This window comes from Eleutherodactylus coqui, chromosome 8, assembly GCF_035609145.1.
Source record: "Eleutherodactylus coqui strain aEleCoq1 chromosome 8, aEleCoq1.hap1, whole genome shotgun sequence".
Taxonomy (NCBI): domain Eukaryota; kingdom Metazoa; phylum Chordata; class Amphibia; order Anura; family Eleutherodactylidae; genus Eleutherodactylus; species Eleutherodactylus coqui.
Genome location: NC_089844.1, coordinates 195497379 through 195513623, shown reverse-complemented (window position 1 = coordinate 195513623; position 16245 = coordinate 195497379). Strand labels below are relative to the sequence as shown.

The window sequence follows — 16245 nt, the reverse complement described above, 5'->3', positions numbered from 1 at the left end:
TACGTTATACCTTCTCCTAGCAATCTAAAACACCTTTCTTTCTGCTAGGCTTCCTGCTCATCTTCTGAAACTTTCTACAGCCTATCTTATCTGTCCATGACCTGACATTTCTTTCTGCAACTTTTCCTGATCCTTTCCCATCAGCAACCAAATCACAAGCTCTATGACCTTTGTCCTTGTTCACTTTGCTCAACTCTATGCTACCTGCTTATTCTATTCTATTCAAAGTTTCTATTCATTCTATTCGAAGACACAGTAGTGTTTCTCTTGTAAAATCTGCTTTCTTCAAATCCTTCCCATATAACCTCTTTCCCACTCAGATTACAATACGCATTAATTCTATAAAACACAGGGAAAGACAAAGTAAACAGAAAGGGTTAATTGAGAAGTGCTCTTAGTGGCTTAACTTCAGTCCACTCTCTTACCAGCACCCCTCCCCCAATAATCAACACTGCACATTCTTTCTATAATAGCAGACAGACGGGATTACTGGAGAATACCCACAACGGCTCAAGGTATATATATATATCCACCTTTCTATCAACCCAAGGTATATATCTCATCTACCTTTTTTAACAACCCACCGTCTAGTAATCCCCAAGAGCACTCCTTGTACACGATCTAGACAGGACATTTAGCTATACACAGAGACTGACGATTATTTTCAATGACCAAAACTTCAACAATATTCTGGAGAAATCAGCCGTCACACCACGGCTATATTCACCCGTAAATACCTTTCCACATATGAGAACATAACACGCTCAATCATATGGTAAGTATACGTATCATAAATCTTCCTAACCTCACACTAGTTTTACCTAGGAGCACGTGTCACTGGCGTGTTCCCTCAGACTTAAACAGCCAAGTCCGCCCTCCCGACACATTAACCCTCACAGAATTTATCTCTTGGTCTTGCATAAACAATTTTTAACCGTCTCAGACATAACAGCCACAGCATACAAAATACCCCTTAAGCAGGTTAAAACGGTGGTCTTTTCCGAGTAAGAAAGAACTATATTACCTGCCTTTCATTGATTTATCACTCTGGACCAGGAACAGGCAGAAAAGCAGTCAGAACCCAGATCACATCGGTAGATTTACATAAAGCAATCTTACCGTGTTCTGTAGATTTTCGGGCCCCTGAGTTCTGCGTGCCATCCGCCGATCTCTGTATTTTTCCAGAATGAAAGAAATCAAAATCTCTTAACTCGGTCCACCCAGGAGACGCCACTGAACTGGATTATAATTTTCTCCAGCAGGCTTTTGGGGTATTTTGTCGCTTCCAAATTGAGTATTGTGTAGAAGCAGTATGCGCACACTGACCAAGTCAAACACGAGGTATCAGTCTCATGCTCAAAATGGCTCTCTGCCCAGAAACAGCCAGACAGGGCCTTTTATTGTACAGACACACAATGGGCGTGCAACAGGTTACATCAGTAACATATAGGATTCTCATTTGTCGGATCATATATAATCCCCCCTCCTTCCTGCCCACCTTCTCTCAAGTCCAATGTATAAGCAAGTCTTTGTCTTTAACATGTGTCCAAATCTGAAAGTGAAAGTAGATATCCCTTTGTTCAAGAAGATTCTGTGTGTGGAGGATGGGAGGACTGGGAAAACACTCAAGCAATAACATAACACTGTGATTTAACTCTTAGAAGCTGGTTGTGCAACTTGTGTAACTTCTATGTACTTAACTAACATTAGATCAGACATCCATTGTCTAGCAAATACTATGATTAGATTGTGTGTGTGTCCTTTAAACTCTTGAGCTAAAAGTCATTACAACAACAAAATACATTTGGGTTATATTAATCGATAGACATTTTATAAATAATCATCATGTCTATCACAACAGTACATGACATAGAGATTATTAGAGCATTGCCCCGTGCACACAGTACATGACATAGAGATTATTAGAGCATTGCCCCCGTGCACACAGTACATGACATAGAGATTAGAGCATTGCCCCCGTGCACACAGTACATGACATAGAGATTAGAGCATTGCCCCGTGCACACAGTACATGACATAGAGATTAGAGCATTGCCCCCGTGCACACAGTACATGACATAGAGATTAGAGCATTGCCCCCGTGCACACAGTACATGACATAGAGATTAGAGCATTGCCCCGTGCACACAGTACATGACATAGAGATTAGAGCATTGCCCCCGTGCACACAGTACATGACATAGAGATTAGAGCATTGCCCGTGCACACAGTACATGACATAGAGATTAGAGCATTGCCCCCGTGCACACAGTACATGACATAGAGATTAGAGCATTGCCCCCGTGCACACAGTACATGACATAGAGATTATTAGAGCATTGCCCCCGTGCACACAGTACATGACATAGAGATTAGAGCATTGCCCCCGTGCACACAGTACATGACATAGAGATTAGAGCATTGCCTTGGTGCACATAGTACATGACATAGAGATTATTAGAGCATTGCCCTGGTGCACACAGTACATGACATAGAGATTAGAGCATTGCCCCGTGCACACAGTACATGACATAGAGATTAGAGCATTGCCCCCGTGCACACAGTACATGACATAGAGATTAGAGCATTGCCCCGTGCACACAGTACATGACATAGAGATTAGAGCATTGCCTTGGTGCACACAGTACATGACATAGAGATTAGAGCATTGCCCCCGTGCACACAGTACATGACATAGAGCTTATTAGAGCATTGCCCCCGTGCACACAGTACATGACATAGAGATTAGAGCATTGCCCCCGTGCACACAGTACATGACATAGAGATTAGAGCATTGCCCCGTGCACACAGTACATGACATAGAGATTAGAGCATTGCCCCCGTGCACACAGTACATGACATAGAGATTAGAGCATTGCCCCCGTGCCCACAGTACATGACATAGAGATTAGAGCATTGCCCCCGTGCACACAGTACATGACATAGAGATTAGAGCATTGCCCCGTGCACACAATACATGACATAGAGATTAGAGCATTGCCCCCGTGCACACAGTACATGACATAGAGATTAGAGCATTGCCGCCGTGCACACAGTACATGACATAGAGATTATTAGAGCATTGCCCCCGTGCACACAGTACATGACATAGAGATTAGAGCATTGCCCCCGTGCACACAGTACATGACATAGAGATTATTAGAGCATTGCCCCCGTGCACACAGTACATGACATAGAGATTAGAGCATTGCCCCCGTGCACACAGTACATGACATAGAGATTAGAGCATTGCCCCCGTGCACACAGTACATGACATAGAGATTAGAGCATTGGCCCCGTGCACACAGTACATGACATAGAGATTAGAGCATTGCCCCCGTGCACACAGTACATGACATAGAGATTAGAGCATTGCCCCCGTGCACACAGTACATGACATAGAGATTAGAGCATTGGCCCCGTGCACACAGTACATGACATAGAGATTAGAGCATTGCCCCCGTGCACACAGTACATGACATAGAGATTAGAGCATTGCCCCCGTGCACACAGTACATGACATAGAGATTAGAGCATTGCCCCGTGCACACAGTACATGACATAGAGATTAGAGCATTGCCCCCGTGCACACAGTACATGACATAGAGATTAGAGCATTGCCCCGTGCACACAGTACATGACATAGAGATTATTAGAGCATTGCCCCCGTGCACACAGTACATGACATAGAGATTAGAGCATTGCCCCCGTGCACACAGTACATGACATAGAGATTATTAGAGCATTGCCCCCGTGCACACAGTACATGACATAGAGATTAGAGCATTGCCCCCGTGCATACAGTACATGACATAGAGATTAGAGCATTGCCCCGTGCACACAGTATATGACATAGAGATTAGAGCATTGCCCCCGTGCACACAGTACATGACATAGAGATTATTAGAGCATTGCCCCCGTGCACACAGTACATGACATAGAGATTAGAGCATTGCCCCCGTGCACACAGTACATGACATAGAGATTAGAGCATTGCCCCCGTGCACACAGTACATGACATAGAGATTAGAGCATTGGCCCCGTGCACACAGTACATGACATAGAGATTAGAGCATTGCCCCCGTGCACACAGTACATGACATAGAGATTAGAGCATTGCCCCCGTGCACACAGTACATGACATAGAGATTAGAGCATTGGCCCCGTGCACACAGTACATGACATAGAGATTAGAGCATTGCCCCCGTGCACACAGTACATGACATAGAGATTAGAGCATTGCCCCCGTGCACACAGTACATGACATAGAGATTAGAGCATTGCCCCCGTGCACACAGTACATGACATAGAGATTAGAGCATTGCCCCCGTGCACACAGTACATGACATAGAGATTATTAGAGCATTGCCCCCGTGCACACAGTACATGACATAGAGATTAGAGCATTGCCCCGTGCACACAGTACATGACATAGAGATTAGAGCATTGCCCCCGTGCACACAGTACATGACATAGAGATTAGAGCATTGCCCCCGTGCACACAGTACATGACATAGAGATTAGAGCATTGCCCCCGTGCACACAGTACATGACATAGAGATTAGAGCATTGCCCCGTGCACACAGTACATGACATAGAGATTAGAGCATTGCCTTGGTGCACACAGTACATGACATAGAGATTAGAGCATTGCCCCCGTGCACACAGTACATGACATACAGATTAGAGCATTGCCCCCGTGCACACAGTACATGACATAGAGATTATTAGAGCATTGCCCCGTGCACACAGTACATGACATAGAGATTATTAGAGCATTGCCCCCGTGCACACAGTACATGACATAGAGATTAGAGCATTGCCCCCGTGCACACAGTACATGACATAGAGATTAGAGCATTGCCCCCGTGCACACAGTACATGACATAGAGATTAGAGCATTGCCCCGTGCACACAGTATATGACATAGAGATTAGAGCATTGCCCCCGTGCACACAGTACATGATCGCTGCCATCTGCTGCTACTCCAATAAAATGAATAGAGTTCTGGTCCAGCAACAAAATTTCCTGCGAAACTCTAGAATGGCCCCGCCCACACAGGAGTCTGGTCACGTGGTCATGACGTCATCACAGGTCCTTTACCCACTAGTAGTAGCATGCATAAGAGCTGTGAGGGCGGACTTGTGATTGGACACTGAGCGCGGCCACGTGGTATTTGTGTGCTCTGCTGGCGCGGAGTTTTAACTGAGTCAGACAACTAACTGGAGAGCCGTAAGTGCATGTGTGTGCTGTACTCCCCAGCATACCGCTCATCACACACCCCACCAGCAATGCCCCACACACCTCATCACACTGTCCACAGCACACCTCACCGCTCATCACACATCCCCCCAGCAATGCCCCACACACCTCATCACACTGTCCACAGCACACCTCACCTCTCATCACACATCCCACCAGCAATGCCCCACACACCTCATCACGCTGTCCACAGCACACTCTCTCATCACACGGCCCCCAGCAATCCCCCCACCACACCTTCTTATCACACAGCTGCCCCCCCCCCCCAGCAAACCCCTCACACACCTCATCACACACCTCATCAAACATCCTGCCAGCAATCCCACCACACACCTCATCACTCATCCCCCCTCCAGCAATGCCCCACACACCTCATCACACTGTCCACAGCACACTCACCACCACATGGCCCCCCAGCTATCCCCCACCAGCACACCCTCTCATCACACGGCCCCCAGCAATCCCCCCACCACACCTCATCACTCATGCCCCCCCAGCAATCCCCCCACACACCTCATCCCCCCCCCCCCCCAGCAATGCCCCACACACCTCATCACACTGTCCACAGCACACCCACCACCACATGGCCCCCCAGCTATCCCCCACCAGCACACCCTCTCATCACACGGCCCCCAGCAATCCCCCCACCACACCTCATCACTCATGCCCCCCCAGCAATCCCCCCACACACCTCATCCCCCCCCCCCCCCAGCAATGCCCCACACACCTCATCACACTGTCCACAGCACACCCACCACCACATGGCCCCCCAGCTATCCCCCACCAGCACACCCTCTCATCACACGGCCCCCAGCAATCCCCCCACCACACCTCATCACTCATGCCCCCCCAGCAATCCCCCCCCCACCACACGGCCCCCCAGCAATCCCCACCACACCTCATCACACGCCCCACAGCAATCCCCCCCCCCCACCCTCATCACACGGCCCCTCCAGCAATCCCCCCCCCCCTCTCATCACACGGCCCCTCCAGCAATCCCCCCCCCCCATCACACGGCCCCTCCAGCAATCTCCCCCCCCCCCCCCCCTCATCATCACACGCCCCACAGCAATCCCCACCACCACCACACCTTTTCTATTTTTACTTTTCTTTTTTTTATCTTTTACTTTTTCTTTTATTTTTTTTGTAGTTTTTATTTCTTATGTTTCACTTTCTTTTTTTCCATTTATTTTCATTTTTTTCAATTTTTCTGTTTATTTTTTTTCTGTTAATTTTTTGTCTATCATTATTTTTCTTACACTTGCTTCTATATGTCTTGCCTTGTATCGCCTTCTCTTAGTCCACACCATACACATACTGCTTTTTACATTTGCTTCCTTCTAATAGCCATTCACTACATACTTATTTGGTCTGTGATTGGCACTACTATTATGGGGATTGTGGCACCATCTTGTGGCTGGCAACTCCATGTGCCTCTATTTAAATCTCCCTATATGTAATACAGGACCGACCCTTCCTGTTTGCGGGCGCCATATTGTGGCTGGCAAAACAGCCTTATGAGCCTGACGTCTTGGTTGGCGGCCCGTACATGCGTAGTCGGCCGACTATTGTGTGTTCGCACTATGGCAGTATTGGGACGCCGAGTGCGATATGACATCGGTGGAGCAGCCCAGCACATGGAGCTTACCCAGGTTTTTAGTGTTTGCAGTTAACATATGTGATAATTACCTCCCTGTGGGGGGGTGTCTGTCTTTTTTTTGTCTGTCATTTGCTATATAAACTCTGTACTAGTGGCTGTATGTTAGGCTTGATAAAGACTGCTAAAGTCAAAACGTTGCCTGCTGTATGAAGCAATAAAACTTTATATTTTTTTGCTACACCATTGATGCTGCCATTTGCTTCTCTTCTGGACGTATCACACCTTCTTATCACATAGCCCCCCAGCAATCCCCCCCCCCCACCACACCTTCTCATCACACGGTCCCCCCAGCAACCCCACCACCACACCTTGTCATCACACGGCCCCCCAGCAATCTCCCCACCACCACACCTTGTCATCACACGGCCCCCCAGCAATCTCCCCACCACCACACCTTGTCATCACACTGCCCCCAGCAATCTCCCCACCACCACACCTTGTCATCACACTGCCCCCCAGCAATCCCCCCACCACCACACCTTGTCATCACACGGCCCCCCAGCAATCCCCCCACCACCACACCTTGTCATCACACGGCCCCCCAGCAATCCCCCCACCACCACACCTTGTCATCACACGGCCCCCCAGCAATCCCCCCACCACCACACCTTGTCATCACACGGCCCCCCAGCAATCTCCCCACCACCACACCTTGTCATCACACTGCCCCCCAGCAATCCCCCCACCACCACACCTTGTCATCACACGGCCCCCCAGCAATCCCCCCACCACCACACCTTGTCATCACACGGCTCCCCCAGCAATCCCCCCACCACCACACCTTGTCATCACACGGCCCCCCAGCAATCTCCCCACCACCACACCTTGTCATCACACGGCCCCCCAGCAATCTCCCCACCACCACACCTTGTCATCACACGGCCCCCCAGCAATCTCCCCACCACCACACCTTGTCATCACACGGCCCCCCAGCAATCCCCCCACCACCACACCTTGTCATCACAGGGCCCCCCCAGCAATCCCCCCACCACCACACCTTGTCATCACACGGCCCCCCAGCAATCTCCCCACCACCACACCTTGTCATCACACTGCCCCCCAGCAATCCCCCCACCACCACACCTTGTCATCACACGGCCCCCCAGCAATCCCCCCACCACCACACCTTGTCATCACACGGCCCCCCAGCAATCTCCCCACCACCACACCTTGTCATCACACTGCCCCCCAGCAATCCCCCCACCACCACACCTTGTCATCACACGGCTCCCCCAGCAATCCCCCCACCACCACACAGTCATCACACGGCCCCCCAGCAATCCCCCCACCATCACACGGCTCCCCCAGCAATCCCCCCATCACCACACCTTCTCATCACACGGCCCCCCAGCAATCCCCCCACCACCACACCTTGTCATCACACGGCCCCCCCCCCCAGTAATCCCCCCCACCACATCTTCTCATCACACGCCCCCCCCACCACATCTTCTCATCACACGCCCCCCCCAGCAATCCCCCCCCCACCACACCTTCTCATCACACGCCCCCCCACCACATCTTCTCATCACACGCCCCCCCCAGCAATCCCCCCCACCACACCTTCTCATCACACGCCCCCCCCACCACATCTTCTCATCACACGCCCCCCCCAGCAATCCCCCCCACCACACCTCATCACACGATTCCCCCCCTTCCCCCAGCAATCCCCCCAACACCACACCTTCTCAGCATACGGCTCCTCCAGCAATCCCCCCACCACCACACCTCATCACACGCGCCCCCCCCCCCAGCAATCCCCCCACCACACCTTCTCATCCCATAGCCCCCCAGCAATCCCACCACACCTCATCACACGCCCTCCCAGCAATCCCCCCAACACATGGTCACCCAGCAATCCTCCCCACCACATGGTCACCCAGCAATCCCCCTCCCTCCCATATCTTCACACGCCCCCCCTCCCCCCACCTTGTCGGATTGGGGGTTTTTGGGTGAAATGAAGGGTTTTTGGAATGGTGGGATGAGAATAGGAGGAACTGGCTGTAGGGGGCAGCGTGTGGAGAATGTATGTTGTCTAGAGATGAGCGAGCATCGTCCTTTTCGAGTACCTGCTCGTCCGCAAAGATTTGGGGGCCGGCGGGGGTGAGCGGTGGGTTGCGGGAGTGAGAGAGATCCCCCACCGGCTCCCGAATCTTTGCGGATGAGCAGACAGGTACTCGAAAAGGACGATACTCGCTTGAGTATTTGCCCTTAACGAGTATGCTCGCTCATCTCTAATGTCACATTGAGCTCTCATTTCTCTCTCTTCCCAGGTCTCAGCATCATCATGAGTGACTCCCCAGCAGAATTCTGCTTCAGCGACTCCCCAAGCATGGAGGAGATGTAAGAGGGGGTCGTGGAGAATGTAGAGAGTACGAGTGATTCGGGAAGGGAGTTGTAGGGGATTTGGGGTGGGGTCTGTTGTGAGATGTACAGGGCTGTGGGGGGATGTACAGGGGCTGTGGGGGGGGGGGGGTGTACAGGGGCTGTGGGGGGGGGGGGGGAGATGTACAGGGGCTGTGGGGGGGGGGGGAGATGTACAGGGGCTGTGGGGGGGGGGGGAGATGTACAGGGGCTGTGGGGGGGGGAGATGTACAGGGGCTGTGGGGGGGGGGAGATGTACAGGGCTGTGGGGGGGGGGAGATGTACAGGGGCTGTGGGGGGGGGAGATGTACAGGGGCTGTGGGGGGGGGGAGATGTACAGGGGCTGTGGGGGGGGGGGGAGATGTACAGGGGCTGTGGGGGGGGGGGGGGAGATGTACAGGGGCTGTGGGGGGGGGGGGGGAGATGTACAGGGGCTGTGGGGGGGGGGGGAGATGTACAGGGGCTGTGGGGGGGGGGGGGAGATGTACAGGGGCTGTGGGGGGGGGGGGAGATGTACAGGGGCTGGGGGGGGGGGGGAGATGTACAGGGGCTGTGGGGGGGGGGGGAGATGTACAGGGGCTGTGGGGGGGGGGAGATGTACGGGGGCTGTGGGGGGGGGGGAGATGTACGGGGGCTGTGGGGGGGGGGGAGATGTACGGGGGCTGTGGGGGGGGGGAGATGTACGGGGGCTGTGGGGGGGGGGGAGATGTACGGGGGCTGTGGGGGGGGGGGGAGATGTACGGGGGCTGTGGGGGGGGGGGGAGATGTACGGGGGCTGTGGGGGGGGGGGGGATGTACGGGGGCTGTGGGGGGGGGGGGGATGTACGGGGGCTGTGGGGGGGGGGGGGATGTACGGGGGCTGTGGGGGGGGGGGATGTACGGGGGCTGTGGGGGGGGGGGATGGGGGGATGTACGGGGGCTGTGGGGGGGGGGGGGATGTACGGGGGCTGTGGGGGGGGGGGGGGATGTACGGGGGCTGTGGGGGGGGGGGGATGTACGGGGGCTGTGGGGGGGGGGGGGATGTACGGGGGCTGTGGGGGGGGGGGGATGTACGGGGGCTGTGGGGGGGGGGGGGGATGTACGGGGGCTGTGGGGGGGGGGGGATGTACGGGGGCTGTGGGGGGGGGGATGTACGGGGGCTGTGGGGGGGGGATGTACGGGGGCTGTGGGGGGGGGGATGTACGGGGGCTGTGGGGGGGGGATGTACGGGGGCTGTGGGGGGGGGGGGATGTACGGGGGCTGTGGGGGGGGGGATGTACGGGGCTGTGGGGGGGGGGGGATGTACGGGGGCTGTGGGGGGGGGGGGGATGTACGGGGGCTGTGGGGGGGGGGGATGTACGGGGGCTGTGGGGGGGGGGGGATGTACGGGGGCTGTGGGGGGGGGGGATGTACGGGGGCTGTGGGGGGGGGGGGATGTACGGGGGCTGTGGGGGGGGGGATGTACGGGGGCTGTGGGGGGGGGGGGGTGTACGGGGGCTGTGTGGGGGGGGGGGGGGGACGTACGGGGGCTGTGTGGGGGGGGGGGGGGGGACGTACGGGGGCTGTGTGGGGGGGGGGGGACGTACGGGGGCTGTGTGGGGGGGGGGGGACGTACGGGGGCTGTGTGGGGGGGGGGACGTACGGGGGCTGTGTGTGGGGGGGGGACGTACGGGGGCTGTGGGGGGGGGGACGTACGGGGGCTGTGGGGGGGGGTGTACGGGGCTGTGGGGGGGGTGTACGGGGGCTGCGGGGGGGGGGGAAGGGGCAGAGTACGGGGGCTGCGGGGGGGGGGGTGTACAGCGTAGGGTAGCTGGGGGGGGGGGTAGTCCTTGTCTGTGTCCCTGGGACGGTCCTGTGGCCTTGCTGCTGACATGATGCGTCTACTCTTTTTCTCAGACGGCGCCTGCAGTCCCGCTTCACCGCTGAGAGAGACTGGAACAAGTTTCATCAACCGAGGAGCCTGCTGCTGGCGCTGGTGGGAGAAGTCGGGGAGCTGGCGGAGCTTTTGTGAGTAGTGCTAGACTGTGCCGTGCTATTAATGAAAGCAGGGGAAACACACACTTGACTCCGTCATTAAGGGAACCCGGCCGCACATAAACCTGCTATTAGGCGAGGGGACAGGGAGACGGGATGGATTTTTGTGTAGCCTCCTGCGATCCAGCGCAGTCACTTGGTGAAGCCAGCATGCGGCATGAAAATCTGACTTCAGAGTCCAGTGCACTGCTGTCCTATAAAAGTGTGGGAACGCGTGGGACTCTGAAAACATTACGCTTTTTATGCCACGTGCCAATATCCGTGAGGGACACCACTGGATCACGGGAGCCAGTGAGTATAAAAAATCCTTCCCCCGCCTCACAGCACCAGAACTTGGTTTATGTGGGAATGTGACAGGTTCTCTTTTAAGGTGCCTTTACCCAGGACAACTCCCAGGCTAAGTGCTCGACCGTCTTGCAAATGACATTGATGCTGTGCTTTCACACAGGAGTGATAGTTGTTCAGTGAATGGAGGCGAAGCGCTTATTCGTCCAACAATCGCCCCGTGTAAAGGTACCTTTAGCCGTTAGAGGGAGGTGCTGTAAGTGGTGGGATGTTGGAGGCAGGGATATTGGCAGGTCTCCTGTGGGTTGCTGGGGAAGCCAAGGTCTCAGGTGATGGGTGGCCTAGTTGCATAGGAGTCATTGGGCAGTTCATTCATTTGAGTGGCAGCATAACAGTTCTTGTGTGAGTGTTGACATGGGTTGTTGGGTTTTGAGTGACAGCATGGGTTGGGGTGGAGTCTTCTGTGAGTAGGATGTGGAGGGTTGTTGGGTTTTGAGAATGGCGAGTTGGGGTTGAGTCTTCTGTGGCAGGTAGGATGTGGGAGTTGTGGGATTTTGAGTGATGGCATGGGTTGGAGTAGAGTCTTCTGTGGCAGGTAGGATGTGGGAGTTGTGGGATTTTGAGTGATGGCATGGGTTGGAGTAGAGTCTTCTGTGGCAGGTAAGATGGGAGTTGTTGGATTTTGAGAGACTGCATGAATTGGGATGGAGTTTTCTGTGGCAGGTAGGATGGGAGTTATTGGGTTTTGAGAATGACGGCATAGGTTGGGGTGGAGTCTTCTGTGGCAGGTAGGATGTGGGGGTTGTTGGGTCTTGAGAATGACGGCATAGGTTGGGGTGGAGTCTTCTGTGGCAGGTAGGATGTGGGGGTTGTTGGGTTTTGAGAATGACGGCATAGGTTGGGGTGGAGTCTTCTGTGGCAGGTAGGATGTGGGGGTTGTTGGGTTTTGAGAATGACGGCATAGGTTGGGGTGGAGCCTTCTGTGGCAGGTAGGATGTGGAGGTTGTTGGGTTTTGAGAATGACGGCATAGGTTGGGGTGGAGCCTTCTGTGGCAGGTAGGATGTGGAGGTTGTTGGGTCTTGAGAATGACGGCATAGGTTGGGGTGGAGCCTTCTGTGGCAGGTAGGATGTGGAGGTTGTTGGGTCTTGAGAATGACGGCATAGGTTGGGGTGGAGCCTTCTGTGGCAGGTAGGATGTGGGGGTTGTTGGGTCTTGAGAATGACGGCATAGGTTGGGGTGGAGCCTTCTGTGGCAGGTAGGATGTGGGGGTTGTTGGGTCTTGAGAAAGACTGCATGAGTCAGGATGGAGTCTTCTGTGGCAGGTAGAATGGGAGCTGTTTGGTTTTGAGTGACGGCGTGGGTTGGAGTGGAGTCTTCTGTGGCCGGTTGGATGGGAGTTATTGAGTTTTGAGAAAGATGGCATGAGTTGGGATGGAGTCTTCAGTGGCAGGTAGGATAGGAGTTATTGGGTTTTGAGAATGATGGCATTAGTTGGGGTGGAGTCTTTTGTGGCAGGCAGGATGTGGGGGTTGTTGGGTCTTGTGAATAATGAGTTGTGGGGTTGAGTCTTCTGTGAGTGGCAGGTTGTCTACATTCTGTAAACTCTCTTACCAGCCAGTGGAAGGGTGAGGTGCTGGAAGGTCTCCCTGACTGGACGCCATCTCAGAAGGAGTCTGTCCAGCACGAGCTGAGTGACGTCCTCATTTACCTCCTGGAACTAGCAGAGAAGTGCCATGTGGATCTCCCCCGTGCCGTACTTGCCAAGATGGAGTTAAATGCCAAGAAATATCCAATTGAGCGGGTACAGGGCAGTGCCAAGAAGTATACGGAGTACAGTGAAGAGGACCAGACAGACGGTGCGGTGGCTTAGCAGGTTCGGAGTTGGAAGCCCCTGCTTCCTCTTGGACTTTGGTACCCTCGGTTCCTACGTGTGCCAGTTTGTGTTTTATGTTCTCATTTTAGGGCGTTTATTTGAACAGTTTTTGTGGTTTTTATTCTCCTGAGCTGCAGAGGTGAGATGTGACATCTGAGCTGCGACAGGAAGCGGCTTATCAACCTTCAGAGAGCTCGTGGGTCATCCTCTGCCTTGTCCTATGAGCTGACTCTCCACTGCTTACGTTATTTGTCTGCCCTCACATACCTGGCTGTAGAGATCAGTGCAGCTGAATCTAGAGCGCTCCATTCTTCTGGGGTATTGTGGGTGGATCGTGGTTTTTGGTTGCACATCTCTATTTTTGAGTCAATTTCTGTGGTTTCTTACACCATCGTGTACAGTTCTTCCTTTCTCTTCAGATTGCGATGAATTTTATCATGTTAACTGATTAAATGACTTCTCTCCGGCATATTGTCTGGTGTCCTCTTTAGATGCAGTATGATATAGGGTGTGTGGGGGGGGGGGGGCACACCTTATAGTCGTCTTCCTCCTCGCTCTGCTGCGGGCTCATCAGCTTTGCACTGGCTGCTGCTTTATGTTATTGTCGATTGGTGGTCTTGTGACTGGGCCTGATAAACACGTGGCCTGAGGTGGGTGTGATGGAAGTCATTAATGCATCAGCCAGATGAGGTAAGAATTTCTGTAAATAGTTTTTCAAGGGATCGACTTTTTAGAAAAAACAAAAAACCTGTTCAACCTGCGCTAGCAAAATAGATGACACACTCCGGTCCCCCGCCGGTCTTCACTTATGGCTGCAGGGAGCCATAACACCCCAGACAAAAAGGCCATGGGACCGCTGCAGCCAATCAGCCAGTGGGCAGCTGCAGTGCTCACGTGACCCAGTGTTGTGTTTTTCATCACTCCCTTCCAGAAGTGAAGATCAGCAGGGATGGGGAGGCAAGTGGGGGTGGGGGTGGGGGGTGGTATTGATTTACGAAAGCAGGCTGAAGAAGGCTATGAGGAAAAAAAGTGTGTCTCCTAGAAAGATGAATCATTTCAGATTTATCTCCACCCTCCATGTGACCCGTTCCATTGGAAAGCAAACTGACATCTTTTAGAGCGGGGGAAATAAAACTCGAACAATATATTTGCATAAGGATGCACACCCTAACACTAATACTTGCACCCTTTGACTTTATGACCGCATTCAGTCTCTTTGGGTCGGTGTCTATCAGCATGGCACATCTTGACTTGGAATCGTTGCCCGCTCTTCCTTGGTGGGTAAAGATTGCTTTGAGTCGTTGTACTGAAAGGTGAAATTCCTCTTCACCTTTATCTTTTCAGCAGAGGCCTGAAGGTTTGGGGTCAAAATTGACTGGTATTTGGGACTGTTCTTAATTCTCTCCACCTTGATTAAAACCGCAGATACAGCAGCAGAACAGCCCCACACAATTTTTCTGGTCTTTTAATCAATTTTTTTTATTTTTTATTTATTTTTTTTTAATTTATTTTTCTTTATTTGAGGAACATAAACATTACATGAGTATGAACATTTGGAAGACAGTACTTATTACACCACAGCATTATAAACATTGTTATTCTAATCTGTCTTAAAGCTTTTTTTTCTGCCTCAGTTTTGAAAGGGAGAAAGAAAAGATAACATACACTATGTATATCTGGCTTATACATCTGGAAGAGATCTGGGGTCTATCAATTAACAGTCCATATAACAAAAGTCCCAACATCTCGTGGTGTTCAATATATATAGAAGGGGACTAACAATTACATTAAATAACTAATAACAATAAAACAGGACAAAAAGGAAAGGCATCTTGAAGTACTCACTTATAACTAGTTATGTAGGCTCCCTCCACACGCTCCACATCTTCTCGTGTTTCAGTATACTATTTTCTCTGAACGCCAACCATCTTTCAAATATTTTTTGTTCGGACATCCTAGCAACAAAGTCATAGAACATCGGGGGGTCTGCTTTCCTCCAGTGCTTTGCAATTATTGCTTTCGCGGTCATCAGGGCATGGCCAACTAATTTTCTGGACGGAGGGGGAAGTCCCTCCAGACCCACCAACAGCAGGACCTGTTCCGCCTCTCTACGTATCTGGAAGTGTAGGGTTTTGTCTAATAGGTTTAATACTTCTCTCCAGTAGACCTTCAATTTTGGGCAGGACCAAAAAATGTGTGAGAGGGAGCCTCTACCTCCACATTCCCTCCAGCAGGCCCCGTCCCCTCTACGGAATCTGTTGCTAATTAGTGCTGGGGAATAATACCAACGCGTATTAATCTTAATTTGTACTTCTAGGATTCCCATCCCTTTAGTAGCTGTCCCTGCTAGTTTAAACGCGTTATTCCAGCTGTCCATTGGGATAGTTGTCATCAATTCCCTTTCCCAGTTCAGCATATGGACTCTTTTAGAGGGGATATTGTTGCTTGTTAATATATCATAAAAGAACCTCGTATCTGACTTGTCCAATACAGAGCAGGCGCAGATTCTTTTTATGGCTTCCTGCGGAATTTTAATTGTGTGTGTAGTTGGGATTTATGTATGAAGTGGGCTACTCTTGTAAATTTATATAGGTCATGTGGAGGTAAATTATACTGAGAAGCGAGCATCCTGAAAGGTTTCATTGTTTTACCCGACATTAAATCCGACACTTTTGCTATACCTTTACTACTCCAGTCCTTTACATCCAGGTCTGGGAGGAACAGGCAAATTGTCTCAAGAGGGATCTGTGGGAGACCCAGCGTGTCGTATGAGGCTAATTTTGCGGTTA

General features: G+C 52.3%; 1 protein-coding gene across 6 annotated transcripts in view; it reads left to right on the top strand.

Moving 5' to 3' along the window:
* DCTPP1 (dCTP pyrophosphatase 1) overlaps positions 1–13921 on the top strand; it is a 38847-nt gene extending 24926 nt beyond the window's left edge. For 4 of the 6 annotated variants that reach the window (XM_066577646.1, XM_066577644.1, XM_066577647.1 and 1 more), the window contains 3 exons: positions 9193–9262; positions 11159–11269; positions 13198–13921. In XM_066577646.1, the coding sequence (XP_066433743.1) occupies positions 9207–9262; positions 11159–11269; positions 13198–13453 (423 nt within the window). In that variant the 5' untranslated portion in view covers positions 9193–9206 and the 3' untranslated portion in view covers positions 13454–13921. Of the gene's footprint in view, positions 1–5116; positions 5233–6819; positions 6915–9192; positions 9263–11158; positions 11270–13197 lie in introns of those variants that run through there. The other 2 variants (XM_066577645.1, XM_066577648.1) reach the window with 2 other exon arrangements.
* Positions 13922–16245: the final 2324 nt, after the last annotated feature.